Source organism: Corvus kubaryi, unplaced genomic scaffold (assembly GCF_017639235.1).
Source record: "Corvus kubaryi isolate FWS band 111438036 unplaced genomic scaffold, C.kubaryi_AGA036_p1.0 split3-73, whole genome shotgun sequence".
NCBI classification, from domain to species: Eukaryota; Metazoa; Chordata; class Aves; order Passeriformes; family Corvidae; genus Corvus; species Corvus kubaryi.
This window is the reverse complement of record NW_024582091.1, coordinates 36,543,032-36,570,683: the sequence shown is the minus strand read 5'-3', so window position 1 is coordinate 36,570,683 and position 27,652 is coordinate 36,543,032. Positions and strand designations below refer to the sequence as shown.

At 40.5% G+C, this 27,652-nt stretch overlaps 1 protein-coding gene across 2 annotated transcripts in view; it reads left to right on the top strand.

Annotated features, from left to right (window-relative positions):
• The first annotated feature begins 987 nt into the window (after window positions 1-987).
• SGK1 (serum/glucocorticoid regulated kinase 1) overlaps window positions 988-27,652 on the top strand; it is an 81,649-nt gene continuing 54,984 nt past the window's right edge. Inside the window, exon 1 of one of the 2 annotated variants that reach the window (XM_042016646.1) lies at window positions 988-1,005. In XM_042016646.1, coding sequence (XP_041872580.1) covers window positions 1,003-1,005 — 3 coding nt within the window. In that variant the 5' untranslated portion in view covers window positions 988-1,002. Of the gene's footprint in view, window positions 1,006-11,102; window positions 11,339-27,652 lie in introns of those variants that run through there. The other variant, XM_042016645.1, reaches the window with a different exon arrangement.

Genomic DNA, 27,652 nt, shown 5'->3' with positions numbered 1-27,652 from the left:
TTTGTTGGAAAATCAGTCAATTACTTGTGGTTCCAAATTACTTTATTTAAGATCAAAGGAACGGCATTTAATAAATCATGGAACCAGCAACAGAACTGTATAACAGAAAATCAAAGGATTTGCACATGAAATATACACTGATGGATCAACTGTCTATTGCTGGCTGATAAAGGCCTAACATTGTGCAGTAGCTATTTTTATAATGTAATAAAGTCTAGGGAGAAAAAAAAGTGCAAAATATTAACCATTTTAAACTTACATCTGTCTGAAAAGAAATGCTAAAAAATAATATGCCCTCAAATAAGGGATTTGTAAGTTTGGATAGGTTTCACAACACTGACATTGTCTCATGACTCCTGACTAAAACCAATGGTACAGTACGCTGAGATAATCAAATGCTGACATGTGTGCAAGAGCTGAATGCAAAGCAGGTCTCTGATCTGTAGGAATTTTTGAGATTTCAAAGCTCACTCAGGACAAAGGGAAAAGGAAAATAAATTCTCTGTGATGTTATAGTAATAAAAATGACTGTTTTAGTCAAAACATGTTTTTTTTTTCCTGATAATTGACTTTTATTTTTTAAACCTTTTCCATGATCCATAATGAAAATTGCTGCAGAAAAAAAAGATAATCTTATATCAGAAAAAAAGACTTCTGCTTTAAAGAACCGAAAAGAGGTATTTGACAATTTTGAATTTAAATTATCCTGGAACTTACTAAAACCAACCCCCTTCTGTGAAGAGCTTCAGTTTTGACATACAGACCTTTGCAATGAAAAGTGCTTTTTACTGGAAATGCTCTAATTAGTTTTGCCTTTCTTTTCATGGCAATGTCTGACATATGACATTGTAATATAATAAGAATTCTCTTTAGAGAATGGAATCATTTTCCATATGTTAATTTTGTTTATGATATATTAAAATCAAATTTTCTAATTATATTTTTCCAGCATCATCAGATGTCTCTATGTGTGATCAAGAATACAGTCGGACATAATCCATTATGGTATGTATCTCAGCACTAATGCTATTTGTTAATGGATATTTTTGACATTATCTGAACTGAGACATTTATTATAAGTGATCAAAGGATTTCTTCAGCCAACCTGGTACTTGACAACATACTGAAAGATGCAGATGTATTTACTATAAATCCAGCCTCTGTGAATGCCATGAAATTTCAAGGAGATAAATATAAGACTAATGAAAAACCTTCAGAGTAAAACACAAATCACAAGAAGAAATTTGAAGGGAGGTTTTTAATGGCACCAGACTTCCATCACTGAGATTTTCAGAAGATTGCAAGTCCTGTGTAGGGATGAACAGACTTTTAGAATTACCAGTTTCTCCAGTTGAGAGCACTGAGATCTAAAATAGTGACACGTCTTGTGCGTTACTCAAATATTTAGAAGTGAGTGCTTGTGTCACATGGACGATTTATAACAGGAGTAGTAGAACATGTCATTAGTGTCTATAAAATGGAAGCATCGGAAAAGCCTCTACATAATCCCAGCTAAAATGGTTCCACTTTTCAATGGTTCATATTGGAGCTTTCCCATCCAGAACTATGTCATACATGAAAATTCATTAGTAATGCCAGCTAAGTGCTAAGGGACATTACTGCTGAGGCCCACAACTGTTACTCAGAAAAATTCAAGTCTTATTGTGGAAGAGTGTTTAATATGAAAAGGCTGAAGCCATCTGGCAAAACAGCTTTATCTGGGTGTTCATTTTCTCATATCTTGAAAACCCGTTTCATTTTCACAAAAGGATGCCCAGAAAATGGCCTAACACATTTTCTTCACACTTTCAGACTACAGAGAGTTTATCTTGAGGAAATTGAATACTTCTCACTTCAGTGATGTGAATATTCTCTTCACGGTTCAGTCCTGTTATCAGTGACATGGAAACAACACCCGTGGTCTCAGCTGCAAGTGTCCCTGCTTTGGGCCACAATTGCACACTGTTGTCAGTCACTTCATGCCCATATCTGCTGACATTAATTACAAATACTTCTTCCCTCACTGTAAAATGTGTAATTATCCTAGGGTTTCTAAGCAACAAAAGGTGTAGAGTTGCTCCCCTCCTATGCCACCTGATAGCTACAATATTCCTTTGTAATAGGAGACCACAGTGGAAAAGCTGTAAAGGAAGCAGAGGTGATAAACATCAGCTCATTACTATGTATTATTCTATGAAACTCTCAGACCTGTAGGCACTGGACACAGAAATCCAAGAAAACCGGATCCCTGCTACAAACAGTTCAGAGTCTTAAATCACTGTTTCACCAGTGCAAACATATAGGAGAAATATCAACAACTGTAAAATTCAAAGTTAGGCCAATAACCACCTGGAGGTGATCTTCATGGATGAGCGTGAAGCAAAACATATTACAGTGGGGAGAAGGTCGTGAGTAATGTGATATGCATTTAATTACCTTAGGAACAAGTTTGTGAAGGTCTTTCCAATGATGCCTTCTCATTCCAGATGTTCAGTGCAGGCATGCTCATATTTTGTAGGCAATTACTAAATAAACTCCGGTAGGAAGTCACAAAAGCACCTTCTGGAAGGGAAGAGTGGCTTTGCATTACAGGAAAAGCACTAGAGGACATGTCAAGTGCAGAATACTTTCAAGTAAAGTAAAAAGCATGAGTTGGTATTTCCCCTGGGATTCTGCACAGAATGGTCAGGACTTACCAGGCTATCCAAAACACTGCATTTCTGTTAGTTTTTACAACTAAAGGAGAGTGTTTCTGTTGAGTTTTTCCAGAATTTCAGTCAGGCGATATGAATCACAGTTCTGGGGAAGCCTAAAAATGTGTGATTACACAATGCTAGTCAAGAAATATAAAAATTACTGCAGACACAGAGTCTGAAAACACAGCAGAAGCCTCAGAAAATGGAATAATTTTTCTGCTAGAACAATTACAGTGTAATCAAAGTTTCATTATAAATGAAACTGCAATTCCCACATTGCACATATGAAACAATTAGTGACTTTAATTTGCCTTGCTATAAAGGGAGTTTTGCTATGGCTAAGTTTACTCTGAAAATAGAGTCAAGTTATTTGGTTGTAACATTACCTGGATGTTTTCCAATGACTCCAATATATAAATATTTTCTGATACAAGTCTCTTTTGTCTTCAAACCACCAAAAGCATATGCTTCTGGACAGGCAACTTATCCCTCTTTCCTCCTGAGAATATGTCACATGCTCATTTGGACTGTGCTGCTGCTTAGCCCAGATCTTACAAGCAGGCACAGATTGGTTGGCAGATCTGGAGCTATAATGCAAAAATCAGCCATCCTCAGTTGCCCTTTTGCAGGGATGGATGATGATGTGACTTATCAGAATGTGTCAGTGTTACACTGCCTTGGAGAAATACCACTCGCAAACACTCCTACACAGACAGCTCATACCTTGGGTCTGACTGCAACGGGAAACGGTGGAGCTACAAGTTTGGGAGAGAAACAGTGGAGACTGGGTGGATCTTGGCTCTGTCTCCCCTACATGACAGCCACTGTAACTGTACTGCATGTGGGTTGTTGAAATTTTTAGATTTTATGAGCCAGCATTAATAAGCTATTTCTCTGTGTCCCCCTCCCCAACCAAGTGAGGGAGTGAATGAGTAATTGTGACTCATCTGATACTTTTGAGAGATCAGGTTTCTTTGGAATATTTCTAAGTTGATGTTGGTCATATCAGAATATTTTTCTCGTCTCTGTGCCAGAGAGTCATAAGCCAGCTCATTTTAAATGGACTACATGCTATTGTCTACAAGATGTTGATTTTGTACCATTGAGTTTTTCTTCTGCTTCTACATGGCAAGGTAGAGTGAAACAAAGGAATTTCAGGTCCCAAATTAAATGTAGTTATTTACTTGACTGAAGTAGCTGGAAAACTTCCATTCTATTGAATTGCTTTTTTGAAGAAACAGAGGGAAATTGCTGTGGTATAGGGAGTGTGGAGGCAGTGACCTAGAACAGGTGAAAAGGAATCAAGAAGGGGATGTCTAGAGGTAGTCCCCCAAGGGCCAGCTGGCTAGGGAGAGGGAGCAAAAGCTGAGGGTGGCAATCGCTGGGTTTCATTAGGCAATCCAGTCCAGTTTGTAGCTAATGGCTCTGTGATATGAGTGAAAAAGGCAGCTGAGATAAAACAACAACCTGGGAAGTGAGCAGATATTAGCTGATCTGCAGACAAAAAGAATTCCCCCAAAAGTGAAGGACAATGGCAGCTCACACCTAACTGCTGTGACAACCAATCGATTTTTTTTTTTTTTTTTTGCCTAGAGGGATGGTGGCTGTAATTCGTTTCTTCACCTGCTAGTCAGAGTGAGCAGATTTCCACAGCATGAGAACTCAAGCATGCAGGCTGAGCCTGCTGGGGAAAATGAACAGTATCTCCACCTTGACAGCAGTGGGAAATGTCCTAGAGAAGTGTGTGTCCTAGATGTTTTTTCTTTTTAAACAAAATGCATATATTTGAATGAACTTGCAGTCGGAAGCTTAGACTACCAAATCCTTACAAAATGATGATGTCCTCCACAAAGCATGCTTATTTGTAATGTCATCTAAACCCAGTACTGATTCCACATCTAAGTTGTCAGTGGTGGAGGATTGAGACCAAGTCTTCTGTGGGTAACTAGGTATTATTAATGATTTTCAGTCCTGGATTTCAGTTCAGGGCAGCTGCTAACCCACTCTCGAAACACCATGGTTTTGTTTAAATCTGTCCCAGCTTGGACCTTTACCAATTTCTGTCTGCTCAGAAGCTGTATGGTTCATAAATCCCCATCCCTGTAAATCTTATGACACAGTCCTATCCTGGTGGATAGCAAGGGAAGTAAATGTAAGTGAAATATTCTCATGTTAAGACCTTTATTTCAGTTTTAATGCTTTTTTTATCTGTCAATTGCTTAGGTATTTTGTAGGGGCTTTACTTCTCTGCAGGCTTCCTTCTACCTGACGAGCTCTATCTGTTGGCTGGGATAACACACCCAGCAGCAGCTTGCAGGCAGCTGGGGAAATCCCGCTGCTGCTGGGCTGTGGCACAGGAGTGCTGTGCCGAGGCCAGGGCCAGCAGTGGCCCGGGTGCTGTGGGTGAAGCAGGCAGAGTTGCAGGGAGAGCAGGCACAGAGAACTCATTCAGCCCTGCTCTGACTCTGGCAGGCACTGCCGTGAAGGTACTGCTGGGGTTGGAGGGAGGTTTTGCTTTGTGAATGGATTCGAGGAGTGAAAAAAGAAGCCAGGGAAAATTATTGACTCAGTAAGGTTTCCATAAAATTCAATTTTTCCCCCTAATGCTTTTTGGTTCCCTATCTATAAAAACCTTACAGATCAATCAAGATACAGTTAGGAAATCTAATTAAGGGCCTACAGTAATAATGATGACCTTCCTCTATCCTGTTTTTTTTTCTCCTAGATTGGACTTCTCTGTGAAAAACAGAGTCCTGGCACAAACAAAGCATCTCTGTCTATTCCAGTGAAGTTTTGCTTGTTTTAGAACCAGATTTCCTCTTTCTCTCTCTTTTATGAATGTCAGTTTTATTTCATTTCATGGTTTCATGTATCATTTTATTTTCATTCCTCCTCTAAGTAACACTCGAGGAAATGAGATGCCTGAAATAATCAAACAGTGAAAGTCAAGTATGCAAAAATTAAAACCAGCCACCCACTTAGGCACTTTAGCTAAGCTGACTGATCTTGGTCATGGAAATTTTCATAGTTTGAATTCTGCTCAGGTCAGCAGCAAGCAAAGTTCATTATTTTCTGGTGATTGTTTTGTGGCCTATAGGATATAGATTGACGTTTTCTTCCCATGGAATAGGTTTTATATCCCCTGCTCTCTGTAGGCTAGAAATGGGAACTACATACAGCTGGACAGAAGGGGATTTCAGCTCACCTATAAAATATGGAACAATTGCTTCCAGGCCTGGAAGGATTTCAGGCTATCAGACCTTCAAATTGCTTCTGATATTGTGTATGAATAGAAAGCATTGTAAACCATTTTTAAGAAGCTTGAAATGCTAGGGAGGAGCTAGATTTCCTTTTCTATTCAACCAGCACAAGCTGTGGAAGACTGGCATAATCAACTGGGTCAGGTGAAGGACAGCCTGGAGTGCTCTGGCAGGGCCCAGCTCAGTGCCTCTAGCTGTGCCATATTTCTGGACAGCACTGTACTTCTCTCACAGCTGAGGAAACCCCCCCATCTGCATTCTTCTGTCTTCCTACAATACTGTGGGTTTTATCTTACTGCAGGAAAGTACCATAACTTACCTAGGATCCTAACCTGTCTTAATTTTTCCCTAAATAAAACTAGTGCTAGTTCTGATCAAGCTTCCAAAGTGCTAAAACGCAGTTTTTTCTTCCCAACAACTTTATTAATGTTAGTCTTTTATTGCTAGGCATTGTATTGCCAGCTTTAACTTCTGGTGTGTGAATGTGGTGCCTGTATGTTGGATCTGTTACCCTGTCACTCACTGCCCCGTTCCTCACAGTGACTGGAAGAGCATGGAGCGAGCACAGAGGAAGAACTGCTGGAAAATCTGGCTGACAAGCTGCACCGTGCAGTCCGTGAGTTCATGAGCTGCATATGGTGAGGGGCAGGGTTGGCAAATACAAATGGAAACTGGGGGAAAAGTGATGCTTGTGAGCAATGCAAGACAAAGAGCACATGAGAGCTGGCCTGAGGGTAGTGTCCACACAACAGGATTTCAAGGTAGATGCTGTCAAGGATCTAGCTAGAGGAGCTAGAGGAGCAACCACAGAGGTATCAAGAACTGCTCTAAGGCAGAGCTGAGATGAAAGCCATATGGACACTCAACTAGTCTTATTTCTGGAGATAGCATAAGGACTGGAAAATGTTGAAACACCCATTCTTCTCTCTTCAGTTACCGTTCTTACTTTCTGAGGTGGTTCTGGGGTACTCTGGTAAATGAGCTGTGCCCTTCTTCATCATTGGATACCAGGGTAAAATATCAGTCATGGGTGCTGAAGCTATCCACCTTTCCCTGCCCACAAAGGAAGGAAGGGAAGCAATACTCACAGACTGAGCAGCTGTGTGAGAACCCATAACATTCTAGAAATTATTTGCCACATGTGGTTTTGGCCCCTGCCAGAGATGTAAGCAACTACGAAAGCAAAGAGAACCACAAAAAAGGGCTGTGATACTAAAAACTGTGACTTCACACTGAACATTCTTCTTAGTCAGTGGGAGAAAAAGATTTAGTCTGTTAAGGTTGCAGCTAATTAAACTTGCCAATGTAATCTACTTGTTCCATGATAAACCCTGGACTGATTTACTACCTGTTATCTGCGACATTACACTTGTAAGCATTTAAAGCAAGGCAAATTATTGGTATGCTGTGTTCATAAGAGGCATGACAGAATTAGAATTCTGGTCCAGGCTTAGTGCCCTTTGCATACTATGTCAGTCTAAGTTATATTATTTCTTCAAGAAGCTCTTCAACAAAAAAAACCTTCATGCTCTCCCTGTGGGGCTGCCTCACAGGGGAGGGGATTCAGATGCTACTGTGTGCTTTGCAGCTCTCCAAAATTTTGTAGCTAGAATATATGTGTATTTCTTTCCTGACTGCCCTAATAAAAAACTTATTTTATCATTGAGGGAGTATATGACAATTTAATGGAATGGCTAAAGGCTGTTAAAGCATGAAGTACCTGTAGGACTTGTTTAAAGTGTTTGGTATATCTGGCAGGCCACCAAGCTGATGAAAGCCCTTGATGTTTCGTGACACTCACAATAAAGCACAGCTGAGGGGGTTGGCTTGGCTGAAGTTTTTATTTTCCTACTCAATTTTTATGCCTTTTGATTGAAGTTAAATGCAGTGAACATGGAGTTTTATTTTCATTTTAGGTTTAATTATGAAGCCATGCTTTTGGCATCATAAAAAAGTGAAACACTTTTTCTTGGAAAAATATCTCTGGCTTTAAATCTTTAGCTTCTGGTGTAAAAACAAATATGTGGTGTTCCCCTTTTCCTCCTCTTTTATATTTTTGATCTCCTGTGCTTGATACAAGCTCTGCAGGCACAGAGTCGCCCTCTGATACCTGTAGTAAAAAAAAAAAGTTTGCAAATAAAATCCTTTGAGGCCACAGAGCCAACAGGATTTCAACTGAGAAGAATTCTTATCAAAATATGGATATCCTGGAGAGGCCAAGGAGGGCTCTCTGTGATTCAGGGATAGTGTCCTAGGTCATTCCCCTTGCAGCAATGCACCTGCCTTGAAAAATAAACTCCTACAGTACTTTAAAACTATCAGACTACTTTAAAAACAGCTGGAGTTTTTATTTCTCTAATAAAAATATGCTTAAGTGCATAATTTGTTTGGCTGAAAAGAGGCAAACACCCAAACAAAATAAATAGCAAGAAAGGTCCAGAGGTCAAGGCCCTGGCACCAGGACCCATGAGATATCTTCACAGGGCCAGTTGCCACCCCCAGCAGCCTGCAGGGTGCCAGGTTTAGAAGGCTGGAAGGAGAATGGCATTTCAGTCAGCAGTCTGGAAATCTTACGGAGGAGGTAGAGACAACACAAATGCTTTTGTGAAGAGAAGACAGTGCCTGCAGGAGAAATATCTGAGGCTGAGAGACAGATCAAAGGTGTGGCTGAATAGATCAAAGGTGTGGCTGGATAGATCAAAGATCTCAAAAATAAATGTACGTGCACAGCAAGCTGCCTGGTTTGCCTGAGTGAAAGTCATTCTTTTGGCAGTCATTTTCTTGCATTTCAGATTAGCCAACAAAGCACGTGGTGCTCAGAACAGAGTACTGAGAGACACCACCAGTAGAAATTGGGCACTCTCCATTGTCTACATCTCTATCTGTAAGCACCAGAATATAGCTCTGACAGCTCTAAAGCACAGCAGAGGATTAATGAGAGATCAATGAGACTGAGGGACTGGCTGCAAGGTGGAGGAGGGTGGTGCTCACTCCAGGGGAGCCTGGCTGAGGCATGTTGAGAATTCCATATTTTCTGAAAATCCCCTCAATGTCCCTCTAGCTGGGCTCTCTGAATCGCTGATCAGTTTTCAAGGGCTAGGCTGAATTGCTCCTTGGTAAAATCCATTAGCCCCAGACAGAGGAGCAGAGTGGAAAATTCCCTTTGTCCTTGCTCCAGTGACAATTAGTTATATAAAGTGAAACAGTTCTGATGAGATATTGGCTTTTCAGCCCCTTGCTTCAGACAGTCCTGGAAGAACATCCAAAATCAAAATTATGTCTTTTGTGCTGCTTGGACCTTGAAGTGCAGCTTCCCAATGAGTGTTCTCATTTGTGACCTGGGATGGGGCTGTACCTTCTCCTCATAGTTCTGACCAGAATTTTCATCCTGAGCCCAAGAAATATCTCTTAGAGTATTATTGTGACCACTGTGACTGCTACAATTAAGGACAAAGGGGAAGGACAGGAGAAGGACAGAAAAAGGACGGGAAAGGTTGGGAAAAGGAAAGGGAAAGGCAAAAAATGGGGAAATAGGAAAGAGGAAAGGAGGTTTTGAATGAGTGCTATGGTGCTATGTCCTTAAGAAATTCCAAGTCTAAGATGAGTGGAGTCAAATTGTTTACAAACAGTTATTGAGACTAAAGGTACAAAGTGGGGAAATACATGTTGCTGACTTGTAAAAAGATTGTAGCCTACAAGCTGCTCAGCCTGGGGTCTCAGCAACTTGCAGAGGTCCGAAGACCTGTGGGATTCTCTGGGAAGCAGCCATGGTAGTAGATGTAAGTTCATAGTTTCACCTCTACATGCAGTATGGAGAAACTTGCACTGGGATAGGATATACAGCATAAGTACTCTTATTTTTAAAGGATCTTCAAAAAAGGGGATAAAAGGGACAGGGAAGGGTGACAGAGTATCTTCAAAGACCACTGAAAAAGTCTTCCACTGAGAAATGTGAAATGCTCAGTCTATTTACCTAACCATGGAGATGATTGACATTAGACCAGTATCCTCAAACACACTTTATATTTCAGGGCTCACCAATCTTACAGAGAAAGGCTGGATGGGAAGCTATGGCTGGAACCAGAAGCCAGATCAATACCAGAAATTAAGTCCTTTCTTGAAACTGAGGTTTATTAACCTGAACACAGGCTGATAGGAAGTCATGAAAACCCACATATTATTGGATTCACTGGACTTGGTGAAATTTAACTCAACTGAATTTAATAAAAAGGAAGTTAAAAAGGTGTCATTTCTGATCCTTTTAGTCTTATTTTTCTGTAATAAAATAACCCTTCTGGCTTTGAGAGCTATATATCTATATTTCTACAGAAATACCTGAACAAATGGGTCTGTGTCTGCTTGGCTCACATTTATCTGCATCATATATAGCAAATGTACTTTATAGGAACTGCGGGTTTCCTTTAAGCTCATTGAACTCCCTACATCAAGTCCTGTCACATAACCCAGTGTTGCATTGATCATCCGATGGGCTTTTTTCCAAAGTACCACTGTTTAAATCAGAACAACATAAAAAATCCATTTTTTAAAATTGACCTGTGTTTCTTTTCTTTTTACTCAAAGGCTGGTCACGTATAAAATGACAGCTACCCCTGTCACTCTCCCAAGGGAAAGATATTGCCTTTCAGCACTTCTTTCCCTGAGCCTTCCTACTATCCTTTGTATGGTTATTTGTGTTCGGCTGCTCTGCCTGTGCATCTCTCCCTCTCTCTCTCTCTCTCTCCTTCCTCCCCCTTCCCCTCCCTCTCTCCCTCCCTCCCTCTCTGTCTCTCTCTCCCTCTCTCTCTCTCTATGCTGTTGCTGAACTGCAGCTCCCACTGAAATTTGCACAATCAAAACCAGCTCTCATCTCAAACAGCAGTGAATCACACCACCTGAAGAAGAATAGCAAATTGAGCACGGTATCCTCTATCCTTATACAGCATGTGGTACCAGTAGCACTCAGGATGGATGAACCTGGGTTTATGTGAGACCCACTTAGCCTGAGGTCTTCTGCCTGTGATCTGGAAGCTGTCACGGAATTTTACAGGAGTATATGTATTTAGGGGATGTTTTTAAGAAGCTAATAGAGAGCTGCATCTGAAAGCTGGAAAAGGCTGCTGCTGCTGCTGCTGCTGCTGCTGCTGCTGCTGCTGCAGTAGCTGGTGCAGCAGGATGAACGTGTAAAGGACAGCTGTGCCAGTGAGCCTCCTGTCCTGCTCTGTCTTCATTAACTGAAAGGATACAGAAGAAAACACTAAGCAAGTGCCACACTGGCACACTGGATCTATCACTGTGTACCCTTCACTGTGGAAAATGGTCAACAAAGACATGAATGGATTTCCAGTCAAGAAGTGCTCAGCCTTTCAGTTTTTTAAAAAGAGGGTAAGATTTTCCTTTAAATCTTTCTTTCTTCCTTTCTTTCTTTTTCTTCTATTATTGCTGCATTTGTTACTCAGCCAGAGCAGGCAGAAAGTCATTGAAGAAGGAAGGGGCACTGGTCTCCTACTGTAGCGAGTCCATGGCACGGGCAGTTCTACTGAACACCAAGGGCAGTGGCAGCGTAGGTGAAGAGGAGCTGGGCAGGGGGACGGGGCTGGGGGCCTGAAAGGCATTGTGTCAGCACTCTTTGCTGTGGAATGTGTGCCTCTATCGCAGCTGACCCCAGGGCTTGACGCAATAGAGCCAGCTATTCAGGCTGGGATAAGGCTCTCCAAAGCAGAGTGCAGGGATGTTGCAGCTTGTCTCTGACACGCTCCTCCACACCACCTACAGTTATGACTCCCTCCACACCTTCCATTCACTTTCCTGAAGTGTGGCATTACCCACATCCTTTCATCATCTCACAAAGTAGGAAAAAAACTAGAACAAAAAAGCATTTGTGAGCTCAGGAAAATACTTCACAGCTTGTAATTTGCCTGTAATCATAATTAATGCAGGAGAAAAGAGTAAGACTGAGCTACACCTGGATTTGATTTTCTTTTCTATCCTTTAACTTAGATATATTAGGATTTAGAAAACATTTGCTATGTATTTTATTGGATGTTTTCCTCAAGGAAATGCAAGTGTAACTCTCTCATCACTTTAGTTATGTCCTTTCTGTTTCTTTGACTCTTTTATAGTGACAATACTGCACACTGTTTATTTAACTTGAGCAACAAAGTCATTTCCATGTGGCAGCAGGACAGGTATTCTGAGTAAGTCTGGGTAGACCCAGACAGGAGGAGCAAAGCATCAGAAAGAGATTGTTAGCAGGGACTACACTATGGAAAGGATTTCCTGAGTGATTAAAACGACAACCCTCTTTTTAAACAGACTGGAGTAGGAGCAGATAAGCTGCTCCATTCACTCATTAGTTCATTCATTCATTCATCCCCATTCATTCTCTCTTTCTCCATTATGGCAAGAATATGGCCAGTCCATTTAACCCTTCAGGCCAAGAAAATGAAGCCTACACCAGTAACTAATTTGCAAGCTGGGGTCAAACCCTTTTGGGCATGAAGATACCACATTTAAGGGCAGATGTGGAAAATACTGGCAGGAAAATACTCAGAGGAAAAAAGTGCAGTGTGAGCCAACATTTGTTGCTTCCAAGGTGGTTTTTAGAAGTCTCAGACTGATAACACAAACAGCATGCAAATTCAGCCCATAAAAATGGTTCTCATCCCAAGATGCTTCTCATTTAAGTACACTACTACTGTAGTAGTATGTCTGATAGTCAGCTTTCCAGCAAGGGTTTATCTGTTTTTTTTTAAACTGCTTGAAGGTTTTAATATAATTGTATTTTTAAAGAGGAAAGTAACTGGCATGCAATTCCTGTATAAGGTTCCTGTATTGGCAACTGTCTTCTATCTCTGTTTAGAGCCACTGAGAAGTTACCACTGGAAACCTCTACCTAATTTTGTTCTAGAAGAAGGGAGAATTTTGATCTGTGGTTTTGGTTTTTTTTCAGAGCTATACTGATAATCAGTGAATTTTCAGTTGAAAGCAATTGTTAATTGTACTCACATTTGAAGAAACTGGCATACTGATACAGTCCTGGACAGTGGATCAGGACAAATAGCTGTCTTTGGTTTCTGAAGGTTTTAATTTTAACAGATGTTGCCTTTTTACTATTTTGATGAATATAGATGAAATCACTAAAACCAATTTAGAGACAAAAAGAAGGGAATTCTCTCCCTATACATTTAGGTCAATAGATATATGTTTTCATTGATGTTTCTCTTACCCCTCTTACCCTCCTCACAGGAAATCCCCATTGTCCAATGTCACTGCTTGAAACACACAAAACCAAAAAAAGCTACATGTTCATAACGTGTTGCTGGCTCCCAGCAATATATCTTGCATTTGCTGGACTGGTGACATGCTGCATGTTAACTACTGGCAGAACAGGGAGAGATGGTTCAAGAGTTGATTTGGTCCCCTGCCAGTGATCTGTACTCTCTGACTGAACAGCCACCAGAATCCTGCGTGTACAGAAGCATACTTGCAAGGTCTGAGTGTAGTGTGTGGTAGAGTGGTTTGTCAGGTTGCAGTCCCACAGCACCAGTGCTCCATAACCAGTGGATGCATCCCACATCCAGAGTGAGGGGCAGGTCTTGCACTGCAGAGCCCGGCAGTCCTGGCTGCTGGGTGACGTATTGCTGTCCCTCCTTACTGGCAGATGCCTGAAACCCAGAGAAGGAGATTTGTTATCTGGGTACTGCGTAGGCTTCTCCCAGATCACCAGCAGGGTCTATGATGAAACAAAGGATGGGGCTCCAATCTCTCCAGTTTGAAATCACTGTGTCTGTCTCCTCAAAATCTCACATTTCAAGTAGAGGTGCTTTCCAAGTCTAATTCTAGAAAATCCAAATCAATATAGATTAAAACACACTAATTTTTGGGAAATGCTACTATTTTTTCAACTCTGTTAGATTTTTTTTGGAAGAAGGTGCCAGATATATCTTCATTGTTGTCATTTTCCATTGAGACTTATGCTTTCATTAAATTGCAATCCTGTTTGTTGCTGTGTCCGAGTGCAGAAAGGACTGGCAGAGCTCTGTGGATTTAGACTAGGCTGAAAGTGCATTCAAACATTGACTTGAATTTGAGGAACAGATTTTTTTTAAGCCTGGCTTATTCTCTGATGACAAAGTACTGACTCTCTGGGATGCTGCCTGCTGTGTCAGATGATTCAGGGTATGGACTAATCATGTCCAGAGGTCAGAGAACAGGAAGGAAAGGCTGAAATTAAGGGCAGCACACTTAATTAAAATAAAAGGGAAAATAGAAACTTTTTTTTTTGCAGAAACTTTTTTTTTTTTGCAGAAAAGCCTGTAGCACTCACTTTTGATGGGGTTGGAACAACAAAATAGGGGGACTTCATCCACTTAAAATGGGTGCAGCTTGGAAGAAAACCAATGGATTTACAATGCCTGTCTTTTTTTCATTGCAAGAGGTGTAACAAGTAATTGTGCCTAGAATCAGAAGTTTTAATAGTTAAATATTGGATTTTAAATAAAGATGGCACAAGTCTAAAAAGAGGAGGGGAGAGAAGAAGATAGGTCATATATAGATATAAGGGGGAAATCTGAAGTTAATCCAATGAAGATAAATTATAAACACCATTGTTCAAATAATATTAGGTCATGGCATAAAAGGATTACCTTCTGACAAGGCTGGGAGGTTAAAAGACATTGTTGTCTAAAGGCAGATAATTACCTTCTTTTTTACTGCCATCCTTTTCCCTGTCCACTGACATTGCATACTGGATACTGATATAAACAGCCCATTAAACAGCTTTGGCTATAAATGGCTGAGAAATCCCTCTTTTTCATATACTAGCAGCAATTTGACTTTCCCAAAGCTAAATAAAAATGTTTTGCTAATTGGCAGAAGTCACATCCCTCTGTTTTGAGGGGCTTGCAGGTCTCATTCTTCAGAGCTGGGCAGGATTACTCACACAGCAGGACCCTGCCACTTCAAAAGATCACTGAATGTGGTAAACCTACAAATACACTATTCCTCTTTGGCCAACAGGATATCCCGGGGCAGAGTGGCTTTTCATTTTCACCTACTGCCATCCCTGCCAGATGTTTTTTGGCAGGTGGCTGTTTGTGGTATTTGCACTGCCTCTTCTGTTGCATTGGCCTACCTTATAGAGATTTGGATAGTATTTTACAATATATGACCTTCTTCATATCAAAGTAACATGCCATGTCATATATCACAACACCAACCAACGTGGTTAAACCAGGATGAATGATCATGAACTGTCCCTGCCACTTAAACACTGTACTCATTATGGTAACCACAGTGAATATGGAAATTCATTATCCTCTTAGGTCTGGACCCAGACCAAATACAAATTTATTCACAATGTGAAGAAGATAAATGACTGATAAATGGGAAAAGAAATAGCTGTTTTCCATAAAAGGAAAAAAAAAAGAAACAGGGCATGTCTTAGAGAGGAAGTTTATTTCAGGGATTAAGGATTTGCTAGTCTGAAACCTGATAAGGGAAAGAATATCCATAATCCTTTTTCACTGAGAAAATTTACATTAATTAGGAATTTAGGTCAAGCTAGAGTGAACACATAGGAAGGAAGAGAAAATAGCAACCTTTGTTTCTATGCAGTTTTTTTAAATAAGTAGTTTGTGGAAGCCATGCCCTTCTCCTTTCTAGGTTGATATTTTATGGCACTACATACTGGCAGCTTTCTCCATACACAAGCTGAAGAGACTAACTCATAAACATCATCATGCATGAAGATGACAGCTCAGGCTGCATTAGGGCTCAAGGCAATACATGGCTGAGGAGACTGCAGAACTACCTGAATACCATTTTTAGGACTACAGTAATTTAGTGATACAGAAAGCCCTTGAATGTAGTACTTCCAGCTGACTTCCTACAGATTATGCTCCCTCTGGTAGATTGTGCTGTGGGAAGACTGCTCTCTGCTCTGCCACTTTTACAAGTCTAGAAATTCATTTCAGGGCTAGAGTTACCTTTTATTTAGGGTAATTGGGAGCTTACTTAGAAGAAAATGAGAGACAAAGCTGACTGTACCTGAGGAAATTCTCAGATTTATATGGGATGACTGATTATAATGCTACTTTTCTTAGCTGCTTGGGCCAATGTCACAAAAGTACATAAATTTTAAAGCTGATTTCCAGAGACAAGGATCTTGGCTGACTGCAAACAAGGCAGAGACTTGCTTCAGCAGAGACTTTTTTCCCATATCCCTTGTTCTGTGCAGAGAGGTGCTGAGAATCTGTGGCTCTTCTTAGCATCAGCCAAAGTTGTAAGCACTCAGCCTTGCCCACCACAGCCCCAAATGCCTTCATCAGTCTATAATCTGAGCATTGCAGGCCACAACTGCCACGGGGCTTTAAGGTAACTGAGATGAAGGTGGCCTTATATCTCTGTCAGTCTTCAAACCTGCTACAGACGCTCATTGAGCTGACCAGTAATTTTCTCATCTTCTATCAACTGTTTCCTGAAAAAGCCTATTAAATAAACACATGGGATGAAATATGAGAATGGGTCAGAAACAGTGTAAGGCCCCAGTACTGGTTTTCTGTATAAAAATCTGTTTCGTTCTGTCTTCCCATTAAACCAAGATGAGTTTTGGGTTGGGATCAGTGCTAATATTTTGGTTTTCAGCTAGCATACAGGAAAAAATTTATGAGACAAAACTGGCAACACCTAGACAAGAAAGTATCTGAGTCCCTTGTTCAAAACTGAAATATGAAAATGTTGTTAACACTAAAGTATAAAAGCTTGGAATAAAATAAATAAAAGGAAAAAGAAATAGGGAAGGATAGAGGAATGACAGCAGAATGAAAGAAAAGGAAAGAAAGAAAAAATATCAAAACAGAGGAAAGTCTTCTTATTTCTTTTTCCTTTCTCCCTCCTCTAACCTCTTTCTTTCTCTTTCATAAAAAATGTAATACTAGAAAGCACATCCACACTCTTTAAGCTTAAGCTTGATCTTCTTTCCTAAACACGTCTTGTAATTCCTACCACAAATATGTCAAGCTAATGCTTGAAATTGCCCAGTTCTCTTCCAGTTTTGGAAAAATCACTCTGCTTGAAAATTCAGAAATCCTCCTCTCATTTTCAGCCTAGTTTTACACATGACCAATTTATTCCCATGTGCTCTTCTACTAACACAAAGCAACAACTTATACTGCTCTTGTCCTTCCCTCATATATACCACTGGAGTATTTACAGAGAGCAGTCATATCTCCTTTCAGCTGTATTTGTCTAAGCTAAACAAGACAACTTCCTTTAGTCTCTTCCTTTAGGATAGACTTTCCATTGCCCAGTAACTCTAGCAGAGGGACAGCTATCATATATGCTGGCCAAGAGATCTCTTCGGGGTTACTGAAACATCCATACTGTCCTCTTTCAAAGTTCTTTCTCATGGAATCTGCTACACACTTCTAACCTCCATCCCACTCTTCTCCTCCCACTCTCATCCTCTTTTGCTAAGCAGATCTATGTGTCACTGGCAAATTTTCTGAGCACAAACCTAGGTTCTGTATCAAACCCATCTCCAGTAGTAATGTTCCTCTTGACAATACACTTTTAGCTTGTTCCTTTATCTCATGATTATTTTTGTAAGACTATTCTTATTCTCCATTTTAACTTATTTCCCCTGTGTTATCACTGTGTTACTGAGTTACCAAAGAACATATAGATTGGATTATCTGCATTTGCTTCATCAAAGGAAGATATCAGGCAAGCCTGGCATACTTGTAAATGCATGTTGCATGTTTATCTCGTTTTCTACTGAACTCTTTAAAATTTGCTCTCCCTTCAGATGTGTCTTTTACATAGTTCCATAAGGTTTTTTCTTCTATGCTGCACATCAGTGTCCTGGAAAACTCAGGGCACAGAATTCATCTAAGGATTTACTTTTTATCTCACCTCACTCTGACAAATGGACTTCTTTAACTTTTTTTAAATTTCAGATTCTGACTGGATTTTTCCAGACACACTCACAGCTCTTCTACCACTTTCAGGTCCTCATTATCCACCATCACTAAAATCAAATAGTAGTGGGGGGAGGTTCCTTTGAGAGCCTGCTCTGGCTCATTCCTTTCAAGATCAGATTAGATATTGCTTGAGTCTGAAGAGTGCTTTGGTCTGCCTTCATTACATGCCTTCAGAGATGAGCATGGCTTCTGTTTGGGGAAGGGCCAGCTGTGAGATCTCCCAGTCTTCTGCCAAGTGCATATTAACTGTTTTAAATGCCACAGAGTCTGAAGTCAAATTCTTAGAGCAATTCTACCCCTGACACAATCATATGCTATCATAGCTCAGCAGCCTCAGTATCATTTACCCTTAGTCTAAACATCCAAATTGTCTGAAAAACGTTGTGATGCAAGAAAATGTCAGCAAGAAGAGCAGCACAGAGGGTTTTGGACACCCTTAGCTGTGTGGTAAGAGGTGACGCAAACTGAGATACTGAGAAAGCAGGCAGCTGTGTCTGCTGAAAAATCAATGTGATTCCTCTGCCAGATGGGGAGATTGATAAATAGAATCTGCAGGGGCTGGGAAGGACTAAGAGTTTGGAGCAACTCTGTGTATATGATACCCTATCTGCTAATGAAAGACCTGGATTTGATGAGGGTTGAAAGCTCAGGGGAGGTCAAGGGTTGTGTCCATAGAGAAAGGAATCAGAGAATTGAAAGCAAGGAGAAAGCTTATATCTTTCTAACAAATTGGCTGATGGAAGGAGGAGAAAACAGAAGGACAGGAACCATCTCTACAGAAAACCATGTAAATGGAGATGCTAAAGCCGTGGAAAACCAAGCAAGACCTAAATACACAAAAGAGTGCTGCAAAATCAAATCAATAACGCAGTATGTTTTTTTTTCTAAAGAGCATGTTATCACAAAATAATTGCCAGTGGTTGTTATTTACAACAGTCACTTTTATAGCAAGACGATTAAATATAGGGAGTAAGAAAACAATAGCTCCAAAGGCAATAAATCTTAATGTTTATTGAAGACTCTGCACTGAGAGATTTCCAGATCAGCTCACAAGCAATTAACCAAGACTCAAAATGCCCTTACAAGGTAGAATAATCATACCCATTTCACAGATAAGTGCACAAAGAGAAAATAGGTAACTCAGTCAGTCAGACAAATTCATATAGAAGACAAACATTATTCTTTCTTTCCTGACCCTTACTTTAAGTTTCCACCACTAAAATAAAAATTTCCGTTTCTTGAAAGAGCAGCAGCAAACATCTGCTAGGGTTTGTATGGCTGAAATTTATGCAGGCATTTTAAGCAGCTTAACAACACCAGGACCAAAATAATTTTCTTTCAAGTGGTCAGAAATGTTTAATACAGTCTTGCTGACATGGCAGTGGCATCACAAGATGCTAGATACTGTGTTAAGTTGAAAAGCTAATATTTCCAGTCTACTCAGCTCATTAAAAAATTGCAAAAGAAAAAACCATGACAAATTGGGATTCTGCCTGCCCTGCAAAGTCAAGAGTGCCAAGGGGCATGTTTGTATTAGAAGTGTCTTCCAGCATGACCAAGCGTGTTCCTGTACTGTGGCGCATCAGGAAATGGCTGAAGAGGTGACAGCCTGAGACTGGAGCCTGCTGTGCTCCATAACCCAGTGCTTATTTCACTGCTTTTGTGTCTCCCACAAGCAAACCCCAATAATCAAATTTCTGCATAACATCAGGAGCACAGATAGCGAGCCGTGCACGGGGTGGGGACAGCCTCTTTTTGCTGGAGATATGGACAGACTCTGGTTTAGTGTACCAGCAACAGCAAACCATTTAATGTCCCAACTCCAGTGAAGGAGGAGCTGTATATACAGTCAGATGCTGCAGCTCAGTAGTCAAGGGGCCACTTTTGCAGATGCCAACAACCAGTCTGCTTGTGCTCTTCAGGGTCACAAATATTTGTACACTGTGCAAAAAAACGTCCCATGGATGTTCAGTTGTCTTCTGAAAAGGTCCAGAGGACTACATGTGCTAAAAATCTCTGTTGTCAGGCAGTACACATTAGGGCTTTTCTCAAAACATTCAATGTTCAAAAGGAGGAAGGGGAACCCTGCGTCCACTGCCAGCTGATTACAGATGTGATATGGGGATGGAACATGGTCCTGGGGTTCCCATTCTGGAAAGGCTCCATTCTCACCTACCCACAGCAGCACTCTTTCAGCATCCCTGTGGGCTGGGACCTTTTCAGGAGGTATTTTTAAGGAGCTACCTTGCACCAGTACTGGGTGCTAAAGGAGTACGCAGGAAAACAAACTCATTGCTGCTCAGACTCCTGTGTAACATTTGACCCTGGGAAGCTACCTCAGCTATCATAAGAGACATCATTTGGCCAGCTGTCTAGATTGCAAGCTCTTCCAAATTGAGAAAAAGAGACTGACAACACCTAAATAATTCAGGTTCAAATCTCAGTTGAGACTTCATGGGCACAAATAAGATAGTGAAAATCGCTGCGTACTCTTGCCATCGAAATTATTTTATATGACTGACTGGGAAAGAGTTGGGAAAGAGATCTTTAATTTTATTTTATGCTCTGTTTTTATTAGATATTTGTCTTGCTTCAGTCAGTTCCTATGTATGCTTTTTACTGGGGCTGTTAAAAGTTTTCAAGTGTGTAGCAGAAATAAGTGAAAAAGGTTATTAAGTCAAATACTTGAACTGCAGGTTAACGATAAAAATTTAGATGTATTGAAAAAAATTTTACCCAAGAATAGGTCTGTAAAATGGCTTGAAATTCTTTCCATGTTAATTAATTAAGATCAGTGAAAAAAATACACAGTTCTTTCAGTACCTTTAGTTTTCGAAAAGGATCCCTGCCTTATTCTAATGAAAGACTGTTAAGCTTTAATAGCCTAAACTGTAGGTAGGTCGGAATTTGAATAATGATAATTTATTTCTTACTTTAAAATTAATTACATTTTGAAGCACATTGACATTGTTTGACACAGTCTGATTCATGCAAAACTTTGGATCCCGTGTTCCTCAAGGGTTAATTTAAAGGAGGGCTCCTTGCAAGGACAGGAGTTGTAACAACAACTTTTCTGCTTGGAGTGTTGGAATAAACCTCTATGCTATGGGAGCAAAGTCACTGTGGGAATCCTCTGTGTAAAACCTTTATGACTGTTAGGCTGTGATACAAAGAACAACTGTAAGAAAACTCATGTCATGAGAAGATAATGGAAGGTAATGTTGGAGGAGGACAGGCTGTAATACACAAAGCAAAGCAACCTTTAGCTCAGTATTGTGACCTTTTCTTCTCAAGCCAACAGACTGGAGGTGTGATTAAAACCAAATCTTCTGTGCCTCCAAGTTTTGTGTTCAGTTTGCATCCTGGCTCCATGTCATCATCTCTCCTGCTCCACAGACACCCTGTCCCTTTATACAGCAATATGACTGACTTCAGGCTGATTTCTTGTTCATCTCAGAAACTGGTAGACAACGTTAATTAATAACCAAGCCTTTTTATTTAGGACTACTAGTCAGGGATGGTCTTGAACTCTCAAAAAAAAAGATACACATGAATGCTGCTTGATGCTTAGCAGCACTGTAGATAGGCATCCTAAAGATGCAGCCTTCACCTCGAGGTATTTTTAACACCACCAAGACCTTTAGAGAGTTGGAGAGGCAAGAAACAACACAGTCATCAGAAAGGGATTTAGAGTCTCTCTTCATTATCTTGTCCCTGACACTTCTGTTTTAGCTCCTGCATTTCAGTTTGACAATGTCTCCCCAGTGCAGGAGTTATGATGCACATGGTGGAGATGGGAGATGTATATTTTTGATAAGGAGATTGTGAGATTTGTTTCACCCTGTCAGAAGCATTCATTAGTGTCCATTCTTTCCTAAGCCTATGGTATCCATGCATGCACCTTTCACCAGCTCCCTGTGAGAGGAACAGGTCTCATTTCAGATTCAAAAGTTCCCTTATTTTTTATGTGCTTTTATGTGCTTTTATTATGCTTTTATGTGCTTATGCTTCTTTTGTGCTGCACTTTTTTTCTTTTTTTTGGTACAGTTGTAAGAGAGCAAAGGTGACTGCTCCAGGATATCTTGCTTGGACTAAATAAATTATTTCCTTCTCTACTTAAGATTAATTAAGAAATGTTGAAGGGAAAAAAGGTCAGAGCTGCTCTGAGATTGTTCATTCCATTCCCCAATTATTCCGTATATACTAAGCCTGAAAGAGCTGTAATTAGATATGAGACAAGCCTGGTGAGGTTCTCTTTCTGTGCAGTTCCAAGAACACTGGCAGTCCTCCAGAAGTCAAATATATAAATAAATCATCCTCTTTTCACCAAATTTCTTCTGTTTACCATACTTGTCTCTTTTTTCTCTTCAAGGGCTAACCTACCTGGACCTTTCCCATATAGTAACCTGTGTACTGAATAGGCCCATACAGAGATGAAGAGAGAGATTGCTGCTTCTCCATTGCAAGCTGCTAGAGAGTTCAGCCTAGCAGTGTGCTTTATGAAGCTCTTGGAGTAACTTGTATGAGTCTTGGAAAACCCCAGCAGCTTCTGCACCCAAGTATCTTTGCAGATGTGTGTTTATATGGGATCCAGACAACCACTCTGCGTTTCATACCAGTGTAGGTATGCCACCTAAAAATTAGTTCCCTTGGCCTAGCAGGTGAATCAAAAGCAGGTGTGCCACATGCCCAGATGCTCTGCCAGTGAGAGAAATGATTCACAGGGATGGAAAGGAGCTGAGATTGGTGCATTTGCTGCTTTTCCAAATGTTGCCTTTAGTGAAGAAGTTACTGGCCAAGTGCACAATGCTGGGCCATCATCTGATTTCCCTTATTTCATGGTCACATTACTAGGAAAACTATTCAGTGCATTTAGAAACCTATCTGTCTCAGGTATTTTCTCCTTCTCCTTGCCTTCTTCATTTTCTGTTTGCTTTAAGCAAAGTGGTACCTCTTTCTCCATTTCACTTATTCTCTGACACAGTAACTTATATTGGTGACTAGAGGTCCTGTAAAAGGATTTACACACCAAATTGAAACCATGTAAATCATCCTACCTGCAGGGTATTTTTAACATTTTCTCTGATGTCATAATTATTGTTTAACCTGTTTGGCATTGAACCCTCAAAAAATGTTGGCATCCTCAGAGAAAAAATGTGTTAGCTTTCAGTAGCTTTTGCCCGAAATAACTTCAGAATATTTTTTTTTCTTTTTGCAAGAGTTAAGCAAAAGAAAATCCACACATAACCAAGCATATGGAATAAGAGACTCAAAACAAGCTGCCTCAGTCACAGTCTTCCCAAAACCAACAACCTACACATGTGGAAGACTCCAACCCACAAGCTGATAAGTCAGCATTGGTGACTTACACTTTAACTCATGTTTCTAAAACAAAGATCTTTATTGCCATCATCTTGTAAATAAAGTGAAGACCACAAGGAATAAAAGTGCTGGGTAATATGTTTCTTGTGTGAGTGTGCCCCTGGAAAAATACTAAGCTAAGAAAGGAAATAATGTAAGCAGCAGAAAGAAAGCCTCCCTTGTTTCATACTTCTTGAGTGTGTCTGGTTTGCATCGGTTACTACATTTTTCACTTAAGAACACTTATTTCTTTAATATATATGAATGACTGGTTTTGACTAGCAGTTTGAAAATGTGGCTTTACTCTGATTAACTGTACTTTTTGTCTGTACTTAGCTCTTTTAAAAACCGTATTTCTCAAGCTATTTTAAAGCATGAGCAAAAACACCACATGGAACAATTTATTGAAATGCCAGGCAGGTTTGACAGGTGCAGGAGAAATTGCTTAGTTTCACAAATTGAAACAGCTGCAGTTTTATAGGTGATGAAATTGCAATGGGATGGGGTTTCACATTTGTTGTTCATCTTGTGTTTGCTGTTTTGTTTTTGAAGCATTGAGTCATTTCCCCCTCCCCAAGGAGGACTCCTAAGACCTATTTCCCAAGTGGAGGAGGCATCTAGTCACCACAGAGTGAGAGGAAGCTTGGTAAAATTCAAACAGATTTCAGAGTAGATTGAAATGTAACTAGAAAATAATGGTTTTCTCCTCATGGGACTACAAATAAATGTTGCTTGCAGCTTTTGGAGTGGGAAATGCTATAAACATTTGGTCCACCTTTCAGATAGCCTGAGCTAAGATTTCATTACATATCTCTAAAGAATATCATGCACAGAAAATTTCAAATCATTAACCAACAAATGTTAACCTCATAAGAGTCTCTTGTATCAAGGAGGTTTACTTTCACTCTGTGCAATTGCTAGACAAAGATTTATTTTCAAATTATTCAAGACCATATGTTCTCCTATAGTGACAGAGTATGTATCAAGTGGTCTGCTTTCCATAAGTTCATTTCTATCATCCTAGGGGGAAAACAATCAGTGATGAAAATCAGTGAATGATCTTAAAAACATTGGTCACATTTGACAATGAATTAATTTGTCAAAACACTTGAACTATAAATCCTTCTCCTAGCTTAAATCCCTGCTGATGACGGCGTTTTAAGTCATAAGTTCTTGCATGGTTCAGAATAAAAGAATATTTTAGATCCTGATGGAAATTTATTGGTGTCTTGCACACTGCATCTCAGCTGGGATGCCATTTAGAAATGGCTGATTTGAGTGATGGGAATTTTCTGTTTCTTCTCAAACATTATTCTTAGCAAAGGCAAACTGGCCACTAGAAAAAGTTAAGAAAAGAAATGGTGGATATTTTCCTGAAAGATATGCCTTTGAGCAAACAAGTTGCCTGGGACTTTGAGCAACTTGGTCAAGTTGAAGGTGCCCATGGCAGAGGGTTGAGAACTAGAGGATCTTTAAGGTTCTTTCCATCCCAACCCTATTTTATGATTCTATTAGTCTATGTCTCCTTTGACTTGGAACAGAAAAGCAAAGGCACTTGCCGTGTCTGTGTTACCCAGTCTGATAGGTAACAGGAGCACCCCAGAGAGTTCAAGTGGGGCTTCTGACCAAGGCTGTGGCAGCCTCCCCCATGGCACTGCCGTGCCACACTACACATGGGCCTGCACGGGCTGCTGAAGTCCCTGCTGCCAGGTCCCAGCCCAGCCTTGCCTGGCAAAGGAGCTGATCTGTAAAAAACTACTGTCATCTTTCACCAGGAGTCCCTCCGGGAATATTGCAGTTTTCTAAGATATATGGTCTGTCTCACAGCTCTGTGAAGGTTTTGGCATGTCTCTCCTGCAGGGCCAGAAGGACCAAGCATCCTAAATCATCTCCCCCCAGTGGTCCTGGTTGCTTTGAAGACTGACAAAAAATTAGGATGCTGTGCAAAGTTATATAACAAATTAGAAGGGTCACCTTCTGCCAAATCAAAAGGAGGTGAAGTGCAGTATTAGGCTCAAATTCGAAATAGGAAAGTTATTAATTTCAGGCCACACAAAGTATACTTCCGTACTCTGACAGTGTGAAGCTTTTGAATAGCTAAGGATGACTATTGAATGGGACTTGGTGCTGTAACCAGTCATCCATAGTGTTCTGCCACTGCAGTCATTATTCTTGCTCTGCAGTTAAACTTTATAATACTGGGCTATTTCAGCCCAGTTTACTGAAGGATGCAAAATAACTGTTGCATCAAGAAACTGAGATGGAGAAAAAGTACACTGAGGTATCTTTGTTTTGTCTGGACTTTTTTTCATTCACCTACCTTTGCTGCCCATTCACATCCAAACATGAATTCCCTGGCTCTTGTGTCTGGATCAGATGCTCACAGTACCCTGCAGACTGATTTGAGGCTTTGACTAATAGCTGTGGGATGTGGTGTTTATCAGAGCAGGAGTTAAAATAAACGTTGCCTAGGTTTACTGACAATTGGCTTTGCTCACATAAAACAGAGAATAGAGAAGAGAAGGTATGAGCAAGCAGCCTCGGACTATTTGCATAGGATTTGGGGTTGTATTGTTCCTGTTGTTTTTATTTGATCTAGATGAAAAGCACTTTTAACTTGGTAGCCTGGAAAGATTAGACTTGCACATACACAATAAGCCCCATTTTGTTTTGTTTTCCTCTTTGACATAATACGCAGAGGGTGTTTATACACCAGAATGGACAATGAATCTATTGTCTCATCTCGTGTAGTAACAAGTGCCATCAGTGCTTGCAATCGATCCAAGAGCTCTTACCTGATTCCAACACATCAGTTATTTATTTATTCACAGAGAAAAGAATCCCATGACACTAACAATTGTTATCATGGACAACATGGGAGGAAGCAAGAGAGGAAAATCCTAAGTGGTACCTATTCAGTTGTTTAGATTTTTTTGGTGCTACATTACAAACAAATCAGTATGAGGGCAGAGCAAAAGTTAATTTAGTTATCAATGTGAGATGTGGGTTTTACAGACTTTCTCCTGCACTGCTGGAGCTGGCAAGGGATTTCCCATTTGCTGGAACAGGAAAATCAGCCAGGCAGTTTTCTTTGTGCTCATTAACACTAGTTATTTGCAATACTGGTGTGCCTAAATTTTCTGCTGCTCTTCATGTCTTGACTTACATGGTTTACAGCTTTTCCAGCAGGAGTATTTTAAACCTATATTTAGAGGATTCCAGATTCCTTCAGTCGTTTTGGTCTCCATCACCTTTGGGATTAGTGCTTGAACGCAGTCACATGTTGACATATTTTTTTAAGGACTTTGCTGACTTTCTTCTGTGGCCTGGAGACGTCATTCACACTTAAGATCATAAAAATCTGCCTTATTTACTTGATGTGTTAACATTGCAAGTGATGACAACAACAAGTACTGAAAAGTTTGCTATGCTTTCCCTTCGGTAGATCTGACTTCTGCCAGATGCTGTATATTCATTCCCCTGTCTTGCAATACCAAAGTGTGTTGGGGCTCCTCTGCAGAACACTCTAATTCCCTGCACTTCTCCACCCCGAGCTGTGGCCAATTTGTCCTTCGCCAGATCTTTCTCACGTGCAGGTAACCTTTCTCCTGGCACATTTGGAGGACTAAGCTCTCCATGAATCCAGGCCATGCACACCCAGGCTCGGGCAGGAACAATGTGCTCTGCTATTTGGCCTCGGTCTGCTTTTCAGCGAGCAGCTTCTCGGCTTTGCAGGGAAAGCAGCAAATGATGACTATGCAGCGAGTTGCCCTTCACTTTCCCTTTTAAAATAAAATGTGATTATTAATCAACAAAGTGATATGTTTCGGGGATCTGCAGGGAAAAAAATAGCTCGAGGTGATTTGACAAACTGATTCTTTTGCGGTGCCGCATTTCCCGTGGGACATGACAAATTAAATGTCAGAGCCAGCTAGAGAGTAGTGCTATATCTCAGTCGGGGCATTAATCAGCCTGCCTTTCGTTTACCACTTTCCACTTAAGTAGATGACTCTATACAGTTTGAACAATGGAGCTTTTCATTCCCTAATCTCCCTAATTGTAATTTAAATAGCTTTCCTGACAGTCGCCCTCAAGACTGCAGGGGAGATGATTCCAAGAGCTCCGTGTCCACCTCGGGTTTACATAATGGATGAAAATTCAAATCCCTGTCTAGGGTGCAATTAGATAACGTCAGGAAAAGGAAAGAAGGGGTCGGATGAACTGCAATCGGAGAAGGAGAAATGTACATTTGATATCACAGGAAGGCAGAACTAAAACACGGGCACATACACTGACCTAGATCACAGTCGAGGCATGTGGTATTGGCCGGTAGGGAAAGGAATATGCTGAGACT